At 40.0% G+C, this 25903-nt stretch overlaps 1 protein-coding gene across 7 annotated transcripts in view; it reads left to right on the top strand.

Annotated features, from left to right (window-relative positions):
* NCOA2 (nuclear receptor coactivator 2) overlaps window positions 1-25242 on the top strand; it is a 189472-nt gene extending 164230 nt beyond the window's left edge. For all 7 annotated transcript variants that reach the window (XM_069004919.1, XM_069004916.1, XM_069004918.1 and 4 more), the window contains 10 exons: window positions 760-975; window positions 1616-1745; window positions 4715-4880; window positions 6746-7024; window positions 7858-7935; window positions 8450-8684; window positions 9533-9710; window positions 11973-12171; window positions 18002-18094; window positions 21100-25242. In XM_069004919.1, coding sequence (XP_068861020.1) covers window positions 760-975; window positions 1616-1745; window positions 4715-4880; window positions 6746-7024; window positions 7858-7935; window positions 8450-8684; window positions 9533-9710; window positions 11973-12171; window positions 18002-18094; window positions 21100-21111 — 1586 coding nt within the window. In that variant the 3' untranslated portion in view covers window positions 21112-25242. The remainder of the gene's footprint in view (window positions 1-759; window positions 976-1615; window positions 1746-4714; window positions 4881-6745; window positions 7025-7857; window positions 7936-8449; window positions 8685-9532; window positions 9711-11972; window positions 12172-18001; window positions 18095-21099) is intronic.
* The last annotated feature ends 661 nt before the right edge of the window (window positions 25243-25903 follow it).

The following is a 25903-nucleotide window of genomic DNA, read 5'->3' as shown; positions in this document are numbered from 1 at the left end:
AATACTGTGAATGCCATCTTTGGGGGTTGGAGTTTTTTGTTTTGGGTTTTCGTTGAGGTTTTCTGGCTACTGTCAGAGTGTAGTATTCTATATATTCCAAGTGTAAATAAAGTGTATCAGTTGTTTACAGTAGATGTGGGAGGACTTCCCCTAAAATAACGGTAATGAACTTCAGCATCTATCGGAAAGTTCCTGTGAGTAATTTCCCTGCACTGAACATTGGTCTGAGATAATCTGGGTGAGCCTTGAAGCTAAGATGGCTCTAGGTTCCAAATGAAAGAAGTCACCAAAAGACGTTTGCAGAACATAAATTGGTACTCAGTCCTTCTAATTTATAAGTGTGTTTAACATTAACACGTTGTTACTCAAGTCCCCATTCTCACTTAGCACTGGAAAGTAAAGCACTGACACACACATCAGCAAACGTGATTCATTTCCTGAGGAAGGAAGTTAAGGCTATCCACACACCCTCAGCACCTGTTGCAGACTACATGTGGGAACACTTACTCTGAGCAGCATTTCGGAAATGATAAAAGGATCTTCCTCTTGTAAGATGTTTCACAGTCTCCAGTCCCTTGACTAAGCAGCGTAAGGCATCACTCTGTAGCTTTGCACATCTGGATGGGCAGTTGTGGTACAGTGTGCTTTGAGTGAAACTACTGCATTTTCATTGCTGAAAATGCAGCTCCTCAGGCAGCAGTAGCGCTAAGGCTGTTCTGATCATGTGCTGGTACCTAAGTGTGTTTGGCTTTTGTGCAGGAATGATGGGTGGCAATGCCCCTCGGCCTGCCATGGCATCTGGGGACTGGGGCAGCCAGGCTCCCGCTGTGAGGGTGACCTGCGCGCCCACGGCTGGCGCCATGAACAGGCCAGTGCAGGCAGGCATGATCCGCAACCCCACGGCCAGCATCCCCTTGAGACCCAGCAACCAGCCTGGCCCAAGGCAGATGCTTCCATCTCAGGTCATGAATATGGGTAAGTCACATCTGGAGCTGTTCCTTTTGGCACACGCTGGATTGTTAAAGATGAAGCAGGAGGAAATAAAAGAAAAAAATCCTACTTCAATTATAGATTTGATGAGAACCATATTTCACAGTGAAATTTTCCTGCAGATGTGGCAAAGAATACTAAATAAATGTGTCTAAAATACTAAATTTTAACACATGTATTAAGATGGACAGTTCCTGTTACTCTCTAACTCCATAGTTGTGTGGCCAAAGAGGATACGAAGTTGCCTTGGTTCACTAAAGACTGTGGAGTTTTTTTAGAGGAAATGCTGTGAACAGGATAATTGTTCCTGGTCACTTTTAAAGCAAGTACATTATAATACTGACTCTATGTATTGTCTTTTTCTGATGCTTGTCTTTTTAATTTTTGCATCTATGGTGTTGTATCTGCTATTTTGTAATTTTGAGCCACTTTCAAAGTACTCATGTTTTCTCAAATTTTAAAAGCAAATTTTAAGAAAAGAATAATGATGCTTTTAAGTGTAATGTTGCTGAGGTCTTAATGCTTTTGTTTGCTTTCACCATAACATAGATAACTCAATTGAAAGAATTAACTTGACAGTAGCTTCTCTTCAGAAAAGTTATATGGTTATTTTTTTCTTGATTAGGGCCATCTGAATTGGAGATGAACATAGGAGGACCTCAGTATAGCCAACAACAGGCACCTCCAAATCAGACTGCACCGTGGCCAGACAGCATCTTGCCTATAGAGCAGGCAACTTTTGGTAGTCAGAACAGGTGAGTCTTGGTGTCACATCAGAACACAGAGAGCTTTTGTAGGCCTATATTTTACACACCTTGTGGGAACAAAGTTCTACATAAAACACTCACCAAATGTACATCAATTTAATTTTTGTATCATTTTGTGCTCATGAAATGTATGTGTGTTCCAATAATATTTATAAATGCTGTCTTTGCCATGTACTGTGTTGAATGAATTGAAAGTTCTGTATCACAGTGAATGCTGCCAGCACTTCGGGTGTAGTTGCACCATTTTTCACCTCTGGAGCATTAATGTGGGCATGATTCTGTCTGATTTCACTGTTCTTATTGTTAGCAACTACACTTAACACTAAATGTGGAAAAGTGCCAGTAGTACTAGCCATGACTATGTAGTCATAATATCTGTCCCCTCCTGCAGCGGGGTAGCATTTTAAGTGATGTAGGACATGGTTAATTATGTTTTGTTTGGGGTTTTTTAATTCACCTAAATTCTGTAAAAGATGAGGAATGAAAGATGAAGTGAAAGGAAGGCTGCCTCTTCCCTGAAGCTAGCTCCTCCTCAGGTAATCAGAACTGCAGTTTGGTCACAACTCATTAACTCATATGTAATGTATTAATAACTTCATTCATCATTAAGACTTTTAAATGATGGCAATGTAATAAGCAGTTTGCACTTCTTAAAAAAGAGCCATGTCTTCTCCAAAAGGTTTGCAGCTTACTTTAGAAAAACTTTGTATATATGGAATGTCTAAGGAATGCAAAATGGACAAGCAAGTGCAAAATGTTGAAATGTTTCTAATTATGTAAGTAGTAAATCAGGGGATCACTGAAAAGAAAATGAAGTAGACACATTTGGAAAAAAAGTATGTTTGAAAAAAATTTTAATCTTCTGACTACATTCTCTTAGTTTTCATTAGGATGTCCAAAAATAGTATCCATAAATATATGTGACATTTTCCTTGTTATATTTATTCCATGCTTTTCAAGATGTTTCCTGGTGTTTCCCTCGGTTAGCTTATCCATATGCAAAATGCACTGTATGTATAACTGAATTATTCACTTAAAAAATTACACCTTAAAAAAAAATACAGTGTCATTCTGGTCAGCAAGCCAGGCAGTTGGTTCTTCCTTTTTTTTTTTACCTTTGCATTTCTCATCATTTCTTTATAGCTGAAGATGGTGGAAAAAATTCGCATTGCATCTGAAAGTAACAATATTTTGATCATTTACACCCCAACCAGAAACAATTGAATGGTTGATGCTGCCATTTCTTGCTTTATTAATCCCCAAGATTGGTGTCTTTATAATCTGATTGTTGCCATGTATTAAATGAATAAAAATAATTCTTAAATTAAAAATTAAAATTGTCCTTGGGGTATATAAAAGAAATGGAGAAATTGTAAGTAATTGTTGTTGCTTAATATAGAATTTGACAAACACTTTGGGGTTTTTTATCATGTGCGTTCACACTCATTTGCAATTTCAGGGAGGGTTTTTTTGCTAGCCTCATCAATTGTTTTTCCTTATAATAGATCCCTTCTTATAAGTTATCTTTAGAGTTTGTAAGCCATTTGAATCAAAGGGGGTTTTTTTTGTCTTCCCTTTTGATGATTCATAATTCCACCTATGAGAGTTAAAGAAATCTCTCTATGAGTTTGATTAATACTTTGCAATGTTTTAAAGGTATGTCATATATCCTTTTTTTTTTTTTTACTATCTGGGATCCAGTTAAAAAGAATACATTTTTATTAGTTTTCCTGCCTGCCATCCTTTGAGTTTTTTCAGTGTATAGCCTGATGATGCAGCTCTCCTGCTTAGCTTTGACACAGAGATTAGACTTCCATGGCAACCATATATCTCATTATGGAAACTAAATACACAAACATGTTTCTTTGTTTTTTCTAAACAGACATGTAAAAAGGGTTCCCATATAGTGCTTTTCCTCCCTCCATGGGTGACAGCTTTTATTGTCTCTGAGTAATTATCTGGGATGAGAGTCTTCCACGATGTGTGTACTGTAGCTGCTCTTGCCTGCAGAATGCTTTGCTCTTTATATTTTCTGTTGCAGTTTTGTGGTAGCGTGCGTGAAGCAGGGCAGGTGTGTGAACTGCAAAACAAAAACGTGTCATTTGGCTGCAGATAAGGTGTTATTTCAGATTTAGTTTGTTTCTCAGGAAGTTTTGTCCTTTGGGTTTATAGTAAACCTTTATTCTGCCTTTGTAACTGCGAGTGTGCTTCGCATACAAATTCAGGGGTGAGGTAAGCAGGATTTATAGAGCCATCACATGCAGCCTGACAGTAGCCAAATTCTTGCCGATGTCCTTCCAAGGCACATAACCAAGTGTATAAACTGATACCCAAATGTGCATTTGGGGTGAACTGATGCAGTATTTTGCTGCAAACAAAAAGGGGAATGTCCTTTTCCCCCTGGTCTCTCATGCTTCTTCTGCCCAGCTCTTCCAGATGTTCAGTTTGTGCAAACTCAGACAATCCATGGACCCCTCTGTGACTTCTTCAGCTTGTTTTGCCTGATAGAAAACCAACTAAGGGGAGAGTCTATGGAAATAAATACTTGTGAAATGAATACTACTTGTGGTAGTATACTTAATCTGACATCAGAAATTCAAAGTTAGTTTTTAAAAAGCAATTATTTAGCCTTCTGTCTTCAGTGACGATATTCTATACTGATTTCTCTGTTCCTCTGTGTACCCTGTAATATGCAATCAGTGCTCAGGCTACCTCTGGTGGGCTTTCTTGCTTGTCAGATATACCACGCTCGTAGGGTCTTGACAGGCATTAATCACACTATTTAGTTACTTCTTTGGGTAGCATAACTTTCATCCAGAATAACTTTCTAAACAAAATTGGCAGTGATTAAAATAATTTCTGTCTCCACTTGTTAGTTCAATTTGGACACTAATCCTCTGATATTATTTCACATTTTCCGGCAGCTGTTTACCAATGCTGTGTTCATGTTTTCACAGGCAACCGTTTGGCAGCTCACCAGATGATCTCTTGTGTAATCATCCTTCATCAGAGTCACCAAGTGATGAGGGTGCTCTCCTGGATCAGCTTTACATGGCATTAAGGAATTTTGATGGTTTAGAAGAAATTGACAGGGCTCTAGGAATACCAGAACTAGTGAGCCAGGTATACTGGACACTGTATTTTGCATGTATTAGATACTGCTTTTATAAGATATGTTGTCAAGTTGGGGTTGAGAAAGGGGATTATAAAACACCTCTTGCAAGCTAGGATGGTAGAAGTCCATTTAATGGCTCAGTGTCACCTGAAAACCTTCCCTCAGCCCCTGGTTTAGTCTTCCTTCCTCTCCCCTGCCACCCTCACCTAGATCTCCTTCTTCTGACCTGCTGTATGCAACTAAACTGTCCAAACCAAAACAATGGTGGTCAGAGGAACAACTGTAGGGGGAGAAAGGTAAGGTCATGGCCAGCAACAGTGTATCGGAAAGAGGAAAATAAGAACATGAAGACCTAGGAGCAGAGGAGCAGGATCAAGAGTTTAGTGTGATGGGGGCAATAAGCTTTTGTATCAGCAAACCTGAGATGTGTAAATTCACCCATGGCTTTTTCCTTAGTTGATTAATGTGTGTTAAGGGATGAGTTTTATCTGAAGCAGCTGATGTCATTCCAAGCACTTAAACTGTAATTTTTTTTTCTAAATTATGAGCATGCTTCCTAGACTTTGTCCTATGCTTTTTCATCCCCACAGTAATTTTTGTTGACTTCCATGTGATTCTTGCCCATTTCAGTCTTATGTGGCACAAATAAAATGTGGAAAAAATAGAAGTATTTTGCGTAAAAGTTAGTTCCTGACATTTCAGGCATCAGAATTTTATTTCCAAAATCAGTATATGTCTGTATAATGACTTAATATTCTCAGAGGAGCCTGCAACACCCAATTCATTCCCCAGCACTCATCAGCACCCTGAGCATAACTCCTGAATTAGCTCTGCATTTTAGATATGAAATAGGACCAATGAAATTCTGCTTTGAACATGAGAAAGCTATCTCGAAGCCTATTTGGTACAACACAGAACTCAGTGAGGTGTAGAGCTGGAGATACAATTTATTGCTGAAATTCAATTTTGCAGTATGAAACTGTCATGCAGTATTATATAGGTTTTGGAATGCCACCACCAAAAATTATGAATAATAGTTTATTTCAAACTAAGCAGTAAATATGTTTCTATTTAATTAATAATTCAGTGGAAACAGTTAAAGGATCTTGCAGATAAGAGAACTGCTTCATTTTAAAACATGTTTTTTAAAATAGCCTTCGAACATTTTACAGCAGCTTAAAGACTTTCATGAGGGCACTGAAATTTAGATTAACTTCATTTTCAAGGTCAGCGTGGAATAAGCTATAAAATTATTCTGGCTAGAGCAAATATTAGGGGAGTATCTAGAATGGAATTTAGAATTGTGTTAGCTTATTTATGCTAATGGATAATCAGTTAGTGCAAAAGTGCCCTGAAAGAATTAGGCACTCTGTTCACATTAGCTTCTGTAATAGTTTCAGGCATCTTTATTTGAAGTCATTCTTTTGTTTAAAGATACTGATAAAAATCTACTTATTCTTTTGTAATACCTTTGAATTTATCTCAGATTCAATGGCAAAAATACACTGGCATCACTTCATTTAACGATTTTGATCTAGCATTTGTTGTTTCAGGTTTTTATTAATTAGAAGAGTAATACAATGTCTGTGTAAAGAACACAAGCAAGATTGTGGGGTTTTGTTTTAAAAAAAAAAAACAACAAAAGAAACGGGAGAGGAGGAATTTGTCTCCATGCATATATTTTGATACTTAAATATACAATTCTGCTTATTTTAAAGTTTTATATTGAGGTAAAGAGAGCTTATGTAATTTTCTGTTTCAAAACATTCACATCCTAGAAGGTTGTTTTCGCAGGCTGTCCCTATTAGTCCCGTATAATCCTCTGGAAAGCCGTGTCCCACCAACTGTTCCTATTGTTGGTGTATTTCTGCAGAGCCAAGCTGTCGACCCCGAGACCTTCCCCAGCCAGGAGTCCGGCATGCTGATGGAGCAGAAGGCTCCGGTGTTCTCGCAGCAGTACGCGGCGCAGGCGCAGATGGCGCAGGGCAGCTACGCGCCCATGCAGGACCCCAGCTTCCACGGCATGGGGCAGCGCCCGGGGTACACCGCCCTGCGCATGCAGCCGCGGCCCGGCCTGCGGCCCGCCGGCATCGTGCAGAACCAGCCCAACCAGCTGCGGCTCCAGCTGCAGCACCGGCTCCAGGCGCAGCAGGTACAGCCCCCTCCGTGCCCGGCTCCCTGCTGGCACAGGCGCCTCTCCTAGGCGGCACGTGCGGTCAGCTTGCGCCAAATAACACCGGGTCTTGCTTCAGTCCACTCCTCAGCTAAAAACAGGAGCCACAATAACTTTTGATGAGATAGTGCCTTGCACGTTCTCTTTTTTGATCTTCTGTTTTGGCATCTCTACATTATTCCTTGTGTAATACGATGCAAGAACATGACCAGTACTGAAGCCTAGGTTTCACTAAGCCTTTGAGCAAGGTTACATTGGTGCTTTTTGCTGTTATCTTTTTCTATTTGTTGTGTCTTGACTTTTCCACCAATCTAACTGCTTTTATTGCTGCCTGTTACCGACATCCTTTTTTTTCCTCTTGGTCTTGGTCTGCTTTTGAGAATTGTTTTAAGTTGTTTCATTTTTAAATATATAGGTTCATAGTACTATCAGTATGTTTTTTCTGTTTAAGGAGGAAAGATAATTTCTGCCTTAAAACATGAGGGTAAGGTCTACTTTGGAGTAAACCTCAACAGTCCAGTCCTAAACTGAAAAAGAACAGGAACTATGAAGGGAGCATGTTTGTTATAAACAGCGTAGTACCTGTGTTGTTATTTGCATGGTGTATTATCCCTTTAAGAAACAGCATTCTGTGAATGGTAGTAGGATTTGAGGAGGAAAATTAGTCACTGCTTGAATATGTAGAACTAGGTCTACAGTCCAGCTGATCAGGGAAGTAGATCTGTATAACTCTGTATGTAACACTTTTTTTCCCTTTCTCTCTAAAAACTTTTGGGTTTTGGTGTTGGGGTGGTTTGTTTTTTTCTCTTTAGAATCGGCAGCCACTGATAAATCAGATCAGCAGCGTCTCCAATATGAATCTGTCTTTGAGAACTGGAGTGCCAACACAGGTGAGAGAAATAATACCTTTAAAAAAAAAAAGTCACTTCCTTTTTTGCTTGCTTACCTCGATATAATGCAGTAGTATTGCTATGTGGCAAGCACAGTTTCGATACAAATAACGCAATCTGCATGATAGGGAGTATTTTGCTATTTTATATCTGAGAGTCATTCCCATTTTTACATGAGATGGATGGTTGTTTAATAAAGATTTTATATAACTGCATTTTTAACCATGCTTCTAATTTCCTAAAGATGTGTGTTTTTAATGAGCTGCTCTATTTGCAATTACAAATCACTGCAACCTTAAACACTGGTATTATTTCAGTTAGTGACTCTCGCACTGTTGCAAGTCTTTCCCAGCAGAAGTATTAGCAAGACTATTTTCTCCTTCTTTATATTTTTGTTAGTTGTGTGATGAGGGGGAAAAAAGCTGGAATCTCCCAGATTGCTCTAGTGGAGATGCCTCCATGGGCTGGGTTGCCTTGAAGGGTTATTGATGGGTGGCAGTGGTTTTTCCCACAGGGCCCCATCAACGCGCAGATGCTGGCGCAGAGGCAGCGGGAGATCCTGAGCCAGCACCTGCGGCAGCGGCAGATGCAGCAGCAGCAGCAGGTGCAGCAGCGGACGCTGATGATGCGAGGGCAAGGCTTGAGCATGACCCCCAGCATGGTGGCCACCGGTGGCATCCCAGCAACCATGAGCAACCCGCGCATCCCGCAGGCAAATGCACAGCAGTTTCCATTTCCTCCAAACTACGGTACTGGTTCCACACCCCCCCCCCCCCCCCCAGTGCATTTTGTCAGTCCTGACTCCCCCGTGTTCCCCCCAGTGCTGGGTCCAAGCCCCTGGTCCACAGGCTCTTGCCTGGCTCCCTGGGAAGAGTGGAAATGATGGTGGTTTGGACCCCTTGGAGGTTCCACTTTCCTAGCTCTAGTACCAGTTATTCTCCAAGCATCGCCCTTTCTTTGAGCAGTAGCAGAAGTGCAGTGTGTTTGTTTATATATAGATATATGCAGATAAATGTGTGTATGCACACACAAACATGTGTGTGTATTTGCTTGATGGATTCTGAATTTTGAGTGAACTAAACAAAAAACTCTTTAATTTAAATAATATATATCAGTTTTAGATAAGGCATTCAATTCCCTACCCCTAACCCAAAATGTAATATGATAATTATTACCATTTCCTTTCTTTGTTTTACAAAGCCACAAACCACGTTGTTCTGGGCAGTTACCTCCATACAGTTACTGTTATACAGTTTCTTTATTTATACCTACTGTATAAGTTATATTATAATTATATTAAATAATATGTTATGTGAAAGTTCTGCTGATATAATAAATTATGTCCATCCACTTCTTAATTTGGTATCTACTCTTACTGATCTATTATCCTTTACACCAGTTTCTAATAGTAATAATGTTTCATAGTAGTGCTTTCCCTCCATGTTTTTGTAACTGCTTTATGAAAATGAAGAGACACAAAGTTAAAGGTTCCAGATAATATAAGTAGGACTGTGTAAGGACATGTCAGCAGGTATGAGCTCTTGGTTTGTTTTAACTCTGAATGCACAGTGGGTAAATTTCTTGTTCTCTTCTTCAGGTATTAGTCAGCAGCCCGATCCAGGCTTCACAGGGGCCACCACGCCTCAGAGTCCACTGATGTCACCAAGGCTGGCTCACACTCAAAGCCCCATGATTCAGCAGTCTCAGGCTAATCCTGCCTATCAGTCCTCTACGGAGATGAATGGGTGGGCACAAGGGAATATGGGTGGTAACAGGTAAATCCAGAAGAAAACCAAAGTGAACACATAGAATAACGGGGTCGTTTACAGTCTACACTTACTTATGGGCTTGTTTTATTTAATTGTTTGCGTGTTTAGTTGTTGTTAACTATCTATCCTAAAAGAGATTTCTTTTCAATTTGGCTTGACGAATTGGTTTAAATTCTGTCTTCATACAAGGCAAAGTGAGTGCATAGCTAAAAGACCTGCATCCATACAATGCATTGCTTTGTCTGTGGTAACTGATCAAACACTGTGTGCCCTTAAGAAGCACCTGTGCTGCACAGTGAACTCCAGCCCCTAATGTTTGTGTGGATGCATTTCTTCTGCATATGATTTTCATGTTATGCTCCCACACTGCTTTCCACATGGCTGGATCAGCTGAGCCAGAGCCTATGCATTCCCTACTGCTCTGGAATTGCAATGACTGGATTATCACCTCCCACTTTAAATGCTGGAGTGTAACCAGGTTCAGCCCATTAGTGCTTGCACATGCTGGGGGTCAGCATATAGCTGTCATTCCCTGACAGCATTGTAGCAATACCTCACGCATGCAGTCACCTTTTCAGCTGAGGCCCCTGCCCCTGTGGGTGTAGCTCTAATAATCAGTCTGTCCAAATCAAATGGGTTGGATGTTGAACACTATCAGTAGGCAGCAGTGAGCTTCCAGATGACAGTGATCTGAGCTTTTCCTTGGAAGATGGGAGGAGCTATCAGGTACAGCCTGTATCACTTGGCACGGGGGTGCACACAGCTGTCTCTAGCACAGTGCTTTTGTCATCCTGAAGTTCTCAGGCTGAGTGTCCTAGCACAGCAACAAATCTTTTTCCTGCTAGTTGACAAAGATTTAATAAACCCAGAACACCAGTATTTTATTGATGAGGCTCATCCAAGTAAAGTGCCCCCTAAAGCAGCTGATATATCTCTTGTCCTCATCCTTGTCCATGCCTCATCCTCACTGTCTTCCTGAAGCATCTGCAGGGGGCATAGCTGTTGCTGTCATGGTTTCTGCCAAAAATGGCAGCAGGGGCAGCTCCATAAGTCCAATGGTTGGCTTTGCTGAACTGCAGCTCTACAGCAGAAACATGTCAAATGTGCTTACACAAGCCACTGAGTATTCACAATGATCTGTAGTGTACTGTTTCAGCCATCCAGATAACAACTTCAAAATGGGGTGAGGTGGCCTGAAAAGACATGGAATTGGAAGGAAGAGAATGGTGGGATTTTCTGGGTTTGGTTCTGTGCCCAGAATGCCGTTGCACTCCACCAAGTCTCAGAGTGCACAGCAATAGCCTAACAGGGTACCCAAGTGCAAGATTGAGCATTAACCCTGAAAGATTTCCTCAGCTGTGGGAGCAGTGTTTCACAGGGAAGGGAAAGTCAGCCACTGACACAGACACAGCAGCTTTTCCAGTATTTCAGTCTAATGCAGATCCTCTAAACAGACACTTTGTCAGTAATAATTCTTTCAGTGGCTGTTGCATTATGCCCTAAGACTACAAAAGACTGATGTGTAAACAGTGAAGTGCATTTTAGGAAATGTAAAGAAGTCTCTCATATGGCTTTCAACATAATGGGAAGGAAGATACTGTCCAGAAAGCACTTGGACTAAATAAAATCTGGGATGAGGTTTTCCACCTGAGTTCCTCCTTAAGATGATCAGAAGTGCCCTTATAGGAACATGTAGGGTAATTGTCTTAGACTTTATGTTGTTTCTTACAGTGCCACATTTTCAAAACCTGATGCTAAGACCTAGTAAATAAATTTCTGCACAATTGCATGTCTGTATTTGTGAGCTCGCTTGCCATAATTGTATGTGCAAATCTGGTATTCATATATGCAAATAGCCTATTTTGCAAAAAAGAAAGGTTATTACACCATCTACAATTTCAGCTCAGCAGTCCTGTGCTGTGCTAACACTGGAGGTTAAAGGTGTTTTCCTCTCCCTCCAGGCATTACTTTAAAATACATACAAAGCTCCTTTAGACAGCTAATTGGCTGTTCTTGCACATGCATAACAGATTTGTACTCTGCCATAGTTTCACACGCAAAGGCATGCATTTTTGTGCACAGACATGGGACCTTAAATTTTGAAAATCTACTCCTTAGACATTAATGTAGCTGAAAACTGGTTTTTCCTTTGAAGTTGGAACAAATGACAATATATACTAATTCTAGCTTAAGATATATTAAAAAAAATTTCTTAGTGGCTTCAGCATTCTAAGTCTGACACATTGCTTTTTCCATTCCTTGCTGTAGCATGTTTTCACAACAGTCCCCACCACATTTTGGGCAGCAAGCAAGCACCAGCATGTACAACAATAACATGAACATCAATGTATCCATGGCAACCAACACAAGTGGTATGAACAACATGAACCAGATGACAGGGCAGATCAGCATGACCTCAGCGACCTCTGTGCCTACATCAGGGTTGTCCTCCATGGGTCCTGAGCAGGTGAGACTCTAAGGATGTGAGATGACAGCTAGAGGGTTTGCTTTTACTTCCAGTAGTTTTTCAGGTCTGCTGCATTATTTTTCTCTTACTAGTTTTCTTGAGAAATGATGATGTTAAAAGGGCTTTGGTTTTAGCTCTGCACTCGAATAGCCAAGGTGACCAGTAAGGTAGAGCACTGTGGCTATCTCCTGGACTTCCATGGGAAGCACATGCTGATGGTAGCTCCTGTTCTGAGTAGTTAAGTCTCCATAGCGCAGTTGCAGTTGCTGATTTTCCCAGCAGTGGAGGCTAGAACTGGATGGCAGGCAGCTGCTTCCTGGAGAGAAGAGCGAAAGCTGCCAGCATGGGCAGGGTTTGGAAGATGCTTCAACTGCCACAGGGTTTGTAGTCCCAGAGAATAAATATTCAATCAGCTTTCAGAACTATCCATGTGGCAATTTTACAAGCACAAAATACACATTTTTTGTAATGTGGTGCATATAAAATAGGTTGCTGAATCAATAGGTAAGTAACCTGTTCTTTTCTGCTGAGAGGATGTTTGCACACTCTTTCTTATTTGATACTGCTACTTAGGATATCTGAAATAAGGAAAAAAACATTTCTGTTTGTCGACCTGCAATTAAACTATCACAGTACATGAATAAGTGACAAACAAATCCTCTTAATTAACAGGCTCATGTATTTGTTTCAAAGCTGACTTTCAGGTTGTTTAAAATACAGCTAGTTCAAAAGCACAGGCTTGAAATTATGGACATTTCCTAGAAATATTGGCTGGAAAGTACCTCTTGTGTCTTCAGGTAACATCTCCTCCTATGGACATCTCTTGCTAAAACTTTTTCCTGATACCATAATGTTCCAGTTTAAAGCTGGTTATGTTAATGGCTTGTTAATGTATGACTTTTTTGCAGCCTAAATTTGATAACAAGAGTATTTGCTTTTCTAGTATTGTCCTTTACCTTAAATAGCTCTTTTCTTTTCCTATATTTTAAAAATATTCTATCAACATGATTTTTTTTGTTAGTTTGAGATTGTTAGATTTTTTAGTTTTGGGTTTTGTGGGGTTTTTCTTGTAAGCCAAACAAGCCATGGTTTTTCAGTCTCTTAGGCTTTAAATTCTCCTTCCTTTCCTGCAGCTGTTCTAGTTTGAATCAGTATTTCCTAAGCACCAGAGCCATGTGCATAACATTACTTCTTCCCCATTTCTCTTGGAATACTCTGACAGATATAGCTGCGGATCACATTTGTCTTTTACAGCTGCTACATACTGGTGAACCAAAGTAATTTTGATACTTCCAAATCTGTCACCTTCTCTGATATTCCCAGTTGCTAAGCCCAATTATGGAAGACTTTTTTTATTATTAGTTCCCAAGTGAATAGAGTTGCACAAATTTAATGTAGTAAAACAATAGTAAAACCAAAAAAGAAAAGAGAGGGGATTTAAAGGTGATGACCCAATCTGATTTCTCAGCATACCCATACTACATTATTTTTTCTCAGGAACCTGAATTTACAAACTGCATTGTAGAAAGAGACCTGGTTTTATTTCAAAGATTTCCATGCAGGCTACTGTTTCCCCTGGCACAGCTGTCACACTGCTTTTCCTTCCTGTTAGACTGCAAGACCTTGTTTCAATATAGCATTTATCTAACTTCCAGTAAGCTGAATAGGCTGAAGTTCTTTATCTATCTCAACATTTGGGTTTCAGCCCATCAGTCCCTTTTTTGGATCTACTTTAAACTCTGCTGTAACCTTCTCCTGGAAATATGAACAGAGTAATTAGAGACAATGATTTAACAGTGATTGTACCAAAGCTGTGTAAAGTCAAGTTCTGCTTGTAATTTCCAGTCCATGGGTTGTCTTGGTTCTTTTGGTGACAATGTCACACTGAAACCCTTGTGATGATCCCCCAAATTCTCCTCAACACATTCTACATAAATGAAACCTGCATTCTTTGTTCCCAAAAGTGTTGCCTCCCTCCTGTCTCCATCAAATTGCATTTCTCAGATCGAGTCTGTTTAAGCAGTCAGTGGCTCATTCTGTAACAGTAACCTGTTTTCTTCCAGATCTACCACCCCAGCCCTGTGTCATCTGCAAGCAAGTGTTGTATGCTTGGTCTAGGTCAGAGGTGGCCAGCTGACAGCTGAGGGGCCATTTCTGGGCCACGAGACAGTACTTTTTAGTCCTCAGGAATGTGCTGTAATACTTTACATTTTCTTTCTTGAGAAACATGAATAGCTAAAAATGTATACTTGAATACTAAAATTGACACTTTTTTTTCCTATTTTCAGGGCATAGTGTTTTACTGTTTGACATTTTTATTTAGCAAGTGACCTAGACTGCTGAACTTTTTCTTGTAACTGGTGGTTTTCAAAATGACTGTATTTTCTGTAATTCTGCTGACTGTTGCCATTTCATTCATTCTTTGGGGTTTTCTTATAATGTCACCTACACTTCTGTTTACTTATTCAGTGTCACTTTTTGTTCCATAATACATAATTTGAACTTCACGTGCTTGTCTCTTTCTAACCGCAGTGAGAGTAACAGTGATTACACTGCAAATGTGTTCTAGCTTTTGAAAAAAACCTCAACATTCTTATTATTGGGTGGTTTTGGAAGTAAGGTGCCTGGACTTATTTACCTGGTGAGAAGCAGGTATATTACCCCTGGTACCAAACAGGTATTGTTGGCTCTCTCCTCTCTCGTTGTGGCACTATGCTGTATCATACGGATATATCCAGAGCTCAGAAATACTGAGTTTGGTATTTATCTGATCATACTTCTGTTGTCTCCAACTTCTCTTTTTTACCACCTGGGCTCCAAGCATCACCAAGCAAGAAGATTATGTCCAAAATGGGCTTAGTAATTATTATATACTTAGAGGCTCTTTTATATATTTGAGGAATGAGATCTTGTCTCATTGTCATCTTCTCATAATTACATTGAATCTCTTCAGGCTGCTCTTGCTAATGTTTCTTCTAGGAGGCAGCTACCAGGAATGCTGAAATGCTAGCTGCCAGGTCTGCAGGTTCCTCCTGTCCAAAACAGCTTCCCCAGGCATTGAGAAAGTAAACCTTGCTGGTGTTGCACCATTCAGAGATCCTACTGTGCCCTTGTCCTCATCTTCTTGTTTGCACAGTGAGCTATTGCCATGATTTTTGCCTGTTACTTATTTTGCATCGTGGATCCATGCTATTTACGGAGCTATCAAAGAAGCAATTTGAAACCTATGCAAGAAAAGAGGCTTTTCACTATATGAAATAACCCCCTATTTAGAAGTCCACTCAGAGGAGTTGTTCATTAATCTGCAAAGGGCAGTACTCCCCAGGCCAAAATTATCGTGGCATCTAAGAAGAATTATCTTGAAATGGTATTTTGATTTCATTCAGCATACCGGATTAAAGGAGCTCCGGAGTGGTAGGAAACTTTTCTTGTTAGACACCTTGTATATAACCTTGCTTTACTAGCAGAAGACTATTGATTATACTTAATTGCAAAGGAATTGTAAAACATATTTGTTCCTTTTTAGTCAGACTTAATATCTGATAATACCACTTTACCTTTCTTCAGAAAATAATAAAAACTTGTCTATTTCTTTGTCCTTCTCCATACTTTTCTAATTGAATTTTTTTTGCAGGTAGAAAAGTTAATGTGGGGTGTTTTAAGGTCTTCTGAAGCAAATGTATTCATATGACAAAATAGTAGGGATTTTTTAATGGGTGTTTTTTGAGCTTGGGTTGGGGTTTTTTTTGTATCTGATACCATGTTAGTTAGGATTCTTGCATCATCACTGGCAAAGCGATTCTGTACTAGAAACTTCATTGATGCCTTTGCTCTCCTTTTCTGGTGGCCTGGAGCCACCTTCCTTTTCTGTACCTGTCCTAAATGCCATGAGGCAAATCATGCAGTCATCTTTTCGTTCCAAAACTGCTGTTGATTCAGGATACAATTTTTTTTTATTTCTGCTTTTCATTTTTGCCTCCTTTTGTCTACTGAACAATCAGAAAAGGTATTTGTGCTTGCACATTCTGATGAATGTTGATTAATAGCAGAAAGCACTTTTTAAACATGGAATCACCAAATGCTTGTAGATAGAGCTGCAAAGCTATTTTCTTTCTTTCTGAATAAAATAACATGGTTCTCTTCCCTTCTGATTTAAATTTTCACATTCAGGTTTAAAAATCTGTCCACTTTAAGAAGCAGAAGGCATCACTAGGAGGCTTGCAGCACTTAATCAATTTCTTTGGAGTTAAAATTCCTATGGCAAAAATATTTTAAGTTTTTTATCTTTCCCATTGAATTGTACTCTTGTCTCTGGCAGCATCTGAAAACAATCTAGGTGGTTGCATATGATTGCATTTTTCAAAATCAGTGAGTGGCAACAGATATAACAGGCAGGAGGACCTGAAATGAGAAGGCTTGGTGTGGTAAATTCAAGATGGTCTTCCTGGACAAGAGAAGGCTGAGACAGGATCTTACCAATATATATAAAAGTATCTGGAGGGAGGATGTAAAAAGGATGGAGTTGGGCTCTCCTTGCAGGCTCTACTCAGTGGTGCCAAGCATTAGGACAAGAGGCAACGGGCAGAAACTGATGCACAGGAAGTTCCACCTGCATATGAGGAAGAACTTCTTTACTGTGCAGGTGACTGCAGTGGGACAGGTTGCCCAGGGAGGTTGTGGAGTCTCCCTCCCTGGAGATCCTCTGGAACTCCCTAGACACAGCCCCTAGAGCAGTGTGCTCTGGGATGACTCTGCTTGAGCATGGAGGTTGGAGCAGCTGACCCACTGTAGTCGCTTCCACCCTTATCCATTCTGTGATTTTGTGATTCCCCCCATGCTGCAGCAGGTTGCTGTAGCTGAAGTGGGGTAGTCCACAGGGAGAATTTATTCTCTTTGGAAACACGTCTCCTAAAGGACGGGTAACACAGAAAACATCTTTTTCCTTCCAGAGAGATCTAGAGGGCTGTATCTTCATTATTACCACATCCATCTACTCTGAGGGAAGTAACAGAGAGAATCAAATCAACAAAGACTCCCTAGAAAGAGGTTTCTTTCCCTGTAAAACTTCTAGGGAAAGCTGTTTCTTATAATATTTCAGAACCTTGCTAAAGGGCTCTGTTTTGTATTTTATGCCAGTTCCTACATGGTGAGATTAATCCTTTGACTGAGAAAGCAATGCTGTAAATTTGGCAAGCTACTCTTTTCACATAACTAAGCTTGACAGACCTTTTGGTTGTGCAGAAATGCTCAGCTTCAATACTTTCCTGTGACTGTGTTCAGGAAACTCTGGAGACCATCCCTTTGGGAAAGCATGCCACTGCATGTTTTCTCATTTAATGCTACCTTTCTCCCATAGCTTACAAAAAGAAAAGTATTGTTAAAATTAAGTCAGTAGTTGGTATAATTTAGTCTACATGTTATCAGGCTTTCAAAAAATTTTGTGGTGGTTTGCAAACAGCAAAGCCATGTGTTACTGAGGTTAGGAAAGTAGTTACTTGTTTCTGCTTTCAGAACTTTGATAGCAGAGATGTCCTCTTCAGATAACACTGACCTAATTTATGGAGCCTGCTTTGTAAAACATGCATAAGGGTCCCAGTATCAGGAATTAAATCTTTGTTGTTACTTGTGAAGCAGAATAATATGAGTCAAACACATGCTGTGCAAGAGGAGTGTCTGGCTCTACAGTCACTTCCCTGACTTTAGCATTGTCTCAGGAGTGGGTGTTGGTACATGCAAGTAGTGTAATGGTCTGTAACGCTTCTTTTTAATTCCCAGCCCTCCTCCCAAAGTGTTTTTTGATTCATTCTCCTTAATATCTTGTTACCAATAGGTTAACGATCCTGCTATGAGGGGAGGAGGCAATCTCTTTCCAAACCAGCTGCCTGGAATGGATATGATAAAGCAGGACGGAGATGCAGCACGGGTAAGAAATGGGGTACGGGTGCAGCAGGACTATGAATATGCTGTGGCTGGAGCGGATACGGTATCTTTTTACTTACAAAGTTACAAGTGCCCTGAATAATAGTAATTAACGTGAGGGAGGCGCGCTCTGTGGACACAGAGAAGGAAGGAGGGAGGGAGGGACGGACGGACGGACAGACAGACAGACGGAGGGCGGCCGAGCGGCGCGGGGGACGCGCCATCTAGCGGCGGCCGCCGCCCCTGCCCCCGCCGCCTCCTGGGCCAGGGCGCGGTGAAGTTCCCTGCTGTCAAAGAAGGGGAATTTGAGTAACAGGGGAAATTAGGAACATCTGTCTGAAGCGTTAGTAACAATGAATGAAAACGAAGAATGTGAAAGTACTGAGGTAGAAGTAGCCATGCATGTATTTTATTGTATCCTTGTCTTTTTTGTATTCATATGTATTTAAAACCTCCCGGATGCCAATTCTTCTCACATCATTGTTCATATAATATACAAACGTCTGTTTCCAAGAGTGAGGGATCTGTGCATAAAGAGTCTCTTCTGCAACCATTTCATGGTCACTTTGATTAATGAAAGGATGCAGTGTGTTCTGCTCTAGCAGAAGTTGTTATATACCAAGGTGTTATTACAGAATCATAAAATAGTTTGGGTTGGAAGGGACCTTAAAGATATCTAGTTCTAACCCCTTGCCATGGATGGGGACAGGCCCTACCGTTAGACCAGGTTGCTCAAAGCCTCATCCAACACTGAACATTTCCAGGGATGAGGCATCCACAACTTGTCTGGGCAACCTGTTCCAGTGCCTCATCACATTCACAGTAATGAATTTCTTCTTATACCTAATCTTAACCTACTCTCCTTCAGTTTAAAGCCATTGCCCCCTATCCTGTCACTACATGCCATTGTAAAAAGTCCCTCTCCATCTCTCTTGTGGGCCTTTTTAGGTACTGGGAGGCTGCTAGAAGGTCTCCTACTTACTGCATTCTCTAACCAGTTAAATATCATGTGCTAAGAGAAGCCTGACTGTCAGAGAAGAAAATACCAGGTACTGCTGAGGAAAGAAAGGGAAAAAGGTTGTTGAGACAGAAGCAGACAAAAGGAGGAGGTAGATTTTAAATAATAGTTGAAGAGAGAAGGAAAAGAGAGTGAACGTGACAGAAAGGGTACAAGAGATGGTGGAGAGAAGTCAGGGTGCAGGTGAAAAGAAATAAGTGGCATGACTTTGGGCAGGGAATCTCTGGGGTGTAAAATTAAAATAATGGAGTCAGTGCCGTGACAATGAGAGGGACAGTAGCAAGGCATGAGAGAAGCTTTGTCTCACCTGAAGAAAAGCAACTTCTTAAAACCTTTCAAATTATTTGGAAAGGTACTTCCAAATTATTTTGGACTAAAATTTCGTAATTTTACGTTTATTCTACTAATGTACCTGTGACTGTCAATGAAAATGCAGTTTATATACACTGTAAATACCTTTCACTGAACTTTGAACTGTAATAGAGGTTAAACAACTGCTTTTTTCATGCAACTGAGCCATAAAATACTGCTACATAACTTTTTTTTTAAGAAAGTTTAAGGTGTGTAATTTGCAACTGTTGCAGTACATAATTTTTTTCAAGTTGCTGGTATAGTGGGAGTGTTTATTTAGTATCTCTCTGGAGATACTGTTTGCTAAATGTCCACCCTGAAAATAAGGACATGTTTGGATTTTCACTTTTGTTTCCACTTTATCTTCAAAAACCACTAACAGGGTCCCTGAACTGCCTCTCAACATGTTAGAAAGAGGAGTCAAAGTTTGGTTTGTCCGTATTAGTCCGGGCATGAGGGATATGAGTGTGGTGTCTCTGTGCTGTGATGAAGGAAGGAGGAGCCACAACCAGCACTCAGTGCTGCCCATGGCTGGTCACCCCCTGAGGGCTCCAGCTGCACCATCTAAACTGGGAATAGGGGATGTACAAAACACAGGGCCTTGCTTTCCTGACACTGACTTTATTTGTCAATAAACATACATTTCTGTGCCTTGTGTGAAGGCAGAGGAGGGTGTGGTAAGGTCCAAAGCACGGTGTAGACACCTTCCAGAAGGCAGCCTAGCAGCTTGCACGTGGACTGGAGAGAAGGCTGCCTGCCTTCCCACCCACCAGCCCTGTCCCTGGGCAAACAGGGCCTTCTTTACGCGTGGTAGGAAGCTGTGAGCAAAGAGCTGCTCCACGGCCAGAGCCACAGGATATGAGTGAAAAGAAACCCCAGGGGAGTAGGAAAGCGGGTTTGGCTGGATTGACTCTCTGACCTGACTGACCACAGCACCCCATGGGAGCAGGCATTTACAAGGAGAGAAGACAGGCACAGATTGCAGCCACTGGAAGGAGTAGTCTTAAAACAACTGTGAAAACCACATCCTGATGGTTTTTTGAATAAGAAAGAAGATAATCAACTCAGCTGAAACCAGTTTGTACTATATTTGTGTAAAGACATTGCAAGGGTATTAAGTATGAGGTAAAAAACATCTCTAGGGATCAGTAGCTGAAGTTGGTTTTACTTCTTTATTCCCTTTTTCATTATGAGTCTTGGAAGGGAAAGTGAGCCAGGACAGTTTTTTCCTTTGATGGTGATGCAGCAGTAAGAGAGGTTTTTGCACATATTGTGAGAATGAGACTTCTCTTAAACCCTATTGCCATGCCTTCAGCTGGAGTTTACAAAAGGTGGATGATCCTGAGTTGCTATTATATCCAGGATAATTGGAATGAATTAAGGACCTAAGAATGCAGTGAAATTAAACCCCCACTAATACCAAAGGAACTAAATTGCTGGTCAGTTGTATCAGTGTACACAAAGAATAGTTCAGCTTTATAAATTCCAATGAAATTTCAGGTGTAAAGCATTACAGTAATGCACAGTTGAGACAGCAGATGTTGCACTCCAGCATCCCAGATCTCATTGACCTATCCATCTTCACTATCCCAGCAGGAAGAGTTCATTGGTTTTTTTCCCCCATTTCTCTTCTTTTGCAGAAATATTGCTGACCCTGAGGGTGGTTTGGTTGCTCCTTTCTTCAGCTGACTGGGCTTAGGGCCCCAAATCCTTACCAGTTTGAAGAGCTGCGTCTGTTTGTCGTGTCCCAGCGGAGCTGCCAGCCCCGGCGGCTGCCTGCTGCCGACAGGACTCAGCCCTGCCTTCCTGAGGGGAGCCGGGTGGTCGTTGCCGAAGAGCAGCCTCTTCTTTGACAGTCTGAAGCTAGCGTACAGACATTGCTCAGTCTGTTCACTGCATTCACCTTAGTGCAACTTAGATCTCTCCTGCAAAGTAAATGTTGACAGGCAATTTTCATAAACCATGTCAGATTGAATGTATTTAAATGTATGTATTTAAGGAAAAACAACCATGCTCTTGTTCTGTTTCTGTTTAGTTCTAGACCTTGGGGTTTTTTTTGCTTTGTTTTCCCTGGCTTACTCAGTCTGGTGCAAAGGATTCAGTTCTGTCTGAAAACTGGTGTTTTAGACTAAGGCCTGCATTTTGGGGCGGAGAGGAGGCATGGAGGAGGGCGTAGAAGCAACGTCTGGTACATATAGAGACCTCCAACAAGCACGTTCCACTGACAGCAAGTCAGAGAAGATCAACTGATGCAGAAAACTATACAGACCAATTTTGAATGGGGTTAAAGTTGTAAAACAGATGAAAATTACCCTGTGAGAGGGCTGTTTATAAGGGGTGATTTGGTTGGGTTTTGTGGTAGTGTTTATGATGCAAGTCATGAATCCAAACATACAAGTTGGTTACATTCTCATTTAATTAAATTCCTAACAATCAGCAAATTTGGTTTTTTTTAACTTGGCTCTCCTGACCTCTGTCATCTTCTTCTTTCTAATAGAATTAAAAACCAGGTTACTCCGTTATTTCCTTAGGTGTGTTTCCAGCAATCTGCACAGCTGGTTACTGGATGCCGAACAGCAAAGTTCGATGGTAATGCATGTACTGATTATGGTAGTGGCAGAATTGGTGCATAATATCAAAGATACCTGCTGTAAAGCATGATAATTTCTGGTTCCCATCCCCTTAGCTGGGAAGATAACTATTCCTGTAATACCTATAGCAGATATCACTACAGACTTCACCACTATCGTGTTTCTCATTATTTTAAAGCAGTGTGGACTACGAGGACGTTTTGTAAGGTACATAAAATCCAGTTTATATGTAAACAAGCAATAATTTAAGTTGAAAACTTAAGTGTTTTACTTGTATAATTTTTGTGAGATATACATGTTGTGAAGTTGATTCCAAATGAGGTACTTCAGTATTAAATTAGATATCTTCTTAGCCGTGTGTGTCTCCTGGAAAAGTGTTTTGTAAAGGATCACAATGCCTTGATTAGACCTAATTTGTAGGCTTGAGACTTCTCATTTTCTAAGCCTTGTGATTCTGCTCATAATATCATTTAACTAACCTATATTATATGCAGCCACTGTAGGAACCAGTTCTTGATTTTTGTATGTTTATATCCTTTCGTAACAAATCTTAGAAAAACTGTTACTAAGCAGGCCACTGTTAAGGCATGTTGGTTTTTTTCCTTGCCCACTGTGGTTTGAATAGTCTTTTACTATACTGACATCAGTTTCTGAGGACTTGGAATATTAAGAAATTGATGAGTTTGACCTTTGTTTTCTTTCTGCTGACTCCTAATTGTTTAGGAATGGTACTCCCTAATCTAGTGCTCCCAGTGAGACTCTCCAAACCGTGCTCCCCCTCCATCTTTCCCTGTGGAGTGTTGGAGAGGGGAATTGGAGGCACAAAAGGTAAAGATCATGGGTTGAGATAAGAACAATTTAATGGAAACAGCAATGAGATAAAAAACAGTGACAGCTACAATACTAGTGACAGAGGGTACAAGAAAGAGACAAACGATTCTCACGGAAACCCACGACATGCCCGACGCTCCCTCCGCAACTGTGCTGATCCAGAAGAGAGCCCTTCTCCTGGGAAGAGACTCCCTTCCCCCGCCCCAGCAATGATGTGAGGTGGTATAGAATAACCTCTTCGTCCTAGCCATGCCCTCTCCTGGCTACTGCAAAAGTTAACCCTATCCTGGCCGGAACCAGGACACTAATCCACAAACTTTCTAACCTGAACGCAAATTTTTTGGTGTAATGTAAAATGCAATGCATTTTATAATATCTAATCAGCCCTGCCTTTTGGGATTGAAAGGTTTGTCGTGTTGTCATTTAATTTGTTTTGGTATTCAGGTGGGAGTTTGAATGAAATAGCAGCTATTCTATGTTAAGGCTGAGGGAGATATGGTAAAGGCTGTTTCTGTGTTCGTCCCTAAAGAGGACAGTGCCACCATTCTAGAGAAGCAACAATTTTTCAGCTGTCACCATTCTGTTGCCAAACTCAAACAGAATATTTAGTCAGCTGAGTCATTCTTTCACCTGCTGATGGGAAAAAATAACCATCAGCCCTGACCTCCACAGCCTCATTACTACAACATTAGTGTTGAACTCGCATTATATGTCTGACAAAAAATTGCTTATATAAGAAATGTATAAATTTGAAGGAATTAATTTCATGCACCACAAAGTGTAAATGAGTTTTAAAATAATTTTGTTGCTATTCCATTCTTTTTTGGTTCTTAACTGTAACCTCTGCAGATAGATTATTCTTTTTCACAGCAGAAAAAAATAGTTTAAATTTGTCCCATTTCACAACAGACCTGCAAACCCATATCTGTAGTGATTATGATACTTCATCATCCATTGACATTTTGAAAGAAAGGAGATTGTACCTATCACTTTGGCTCCGTTTGGGTTCATTGTGACTTTTGTCGTCTTCTAAGTAATGAAAGAGAAAAGTGAGTGAAGGAATCTTCTGATCATATTGATCACTATAGAAACAAAAAAGCCAAATCAATTCCCTTCATTATCAGTATTTTTCATCCTGTATACAGTAAATTTGTCGGAGAAAGTACTTGGATTTTGTTTAAGAGAACAATTAATCAGTGTTCTATTTACATTCTTAAATGTGAAAGGCGCATAATGTGAAAAATAAGCATATATACACGGTCGCACGACCTGTTTAAGTGTTCATGTAATGTGGTGAGTTTAAAAAGTGAAGTGAGCTGTTTTGCTACAAGGAGTTAATTTGTACTCAATCCTTAAAATATTGTCCCACACCAGTATCCCTTTGGGCCTGTATTAATTAAAAGCAATGTTTTTGCAGTTTATACAATACATTTTTTAATCTTTGTTTAAAAGTGGAATTCATATGGGCTTAACAGATGAAATGGGTGGCACAGCTCCACTTGCAGAACCCAAAGATACACAATCAGTTTTGAAATGCAACTTAAGCCATTAATTGTTGGTGTGAATTTAAAAGTTTTCTAGTATTTGTATGGTAGTATGCTGCCTAAGAGCAAAAGCATTCTCTGCACAAAAGAAAATTTACTGTAGTGGCTTTGATTTTAATTAGAATTTTCTCCCTGGTGTTTCTTTGTAGACTAAAACAAAATCTTTTAAGTTTCTTACTACAGGTAAAAGCTATGTGCAAGAACCTCAAAATGCTAAAATCTAGCATAATGCCTTAGATCTGTTTTTAAGTCTTGTATATTCCTACATAGCTGTCTGATGTATTATATTTGTATAGTGAATTGTGTACAATTTTGGAATAAGTGCATCATCACTTAATCTTTATGTTGTTCAATAGAGATGATGGACACATTTCTTCAAACATTTACTGTCATTTAATTTTTTTCCCTTTATGTCATTTGTGGGTTTTATTTGTACAGTTCATCATGAAGTTGCATCTGAGATGTGTGTATATGAAAAGATTATACAAGGGTAAAATTAAGCAATATATAAACTATGGTTCTTCAGGAGAAAGCTTACAGTGTTTCAGGTTGTGATTTATTTTCAAAACGGAGTTGACTCTGAACATCACTTTGTTCACCTGCATTGATGTTTGTATTTCTAGTGTTAGCAGTTTATGCAAAGGTAGATATATTCAGAGAAATTTTAAATACATTTATGCAAGTTAATATTGCTTTGCTGATGCTATTTGCTTATTTGATGTTAAATAATGCTATTGTAAATAAAGAATTCTGTTGTTATTGCATCATTTAATAAATTTTAATGCCTTCGGGTTTTACATGGCTTTAGAGATTTCAACATGTTTCTGTTGTGTCTTCATTTGTTCATAGAAGGGTATAAGATGTAGCACTAAAGCACTCCAGGGTAGATGGATTGCTGGGTTTTAAAAAGGCAGCAGGCTTTGGTGATGAATTTATATTCCAGCTAGTTGTTACTTGCAAGGCCTTTCATCTTTTTAGTGCTATATTAACTGAAAATATTTATCTCATGGCTTAATATGAGAAAAGTTCATTATGAGTACTCTTTTGTATCAGTCAGGATGAAATGGGTGTCTTTCATGGCAGTGTCAGCAGAAGCAGACCTCAAATGTGGAGATGAGTAGAGTTATAGCTTGTTCTCCTTGCTATGCCAAATGGTGGATTTAAGACAGTTGAAAAGGTTTGATTGGTCATTTGAAAAAAAAAATAAAAAGAGCTACATAGAAAGAGCTTGTAGCATTCAAGAATGTACAATGTACAAGAATGATGTTGTCTCCGGGAAATGGATGAGGCAGAAAAACTTTATGTTTTAAAATTTCAGAAATTAAAGTTATTTTATTTGAAGTTATTTTTCAAATACTAGTAACATTTTGCCATTCCCACCAAAACAAGGCTTCTCCTGCTGTTGTCTTGTCTTCAGGAAGATGTTGGTGATACGAAGAAACTAATGCCACATTAAGGAAAGCAATGCAGGAAGTTTC

The sequence above is a fragment of the Aphelocoma coerulescens genome, chromosome 2 (assembly GCF_041296385.1).
Source record: "Aphelocoma coerulescens isolate FSJ_1873_10779 chromosome 2, UR_Acoe_1.0, whole genome shotgun sequence".
Taxonomy (NCBI): Eukaryota; Metazoa; Chordata; class Aves; order Passeriformes; family Corvidae; genus Aphelocoma; species Aphelocoma coerulescens.
This window is presented reverse-complemented; position numbering and strand designations above follow the sequence as displayed.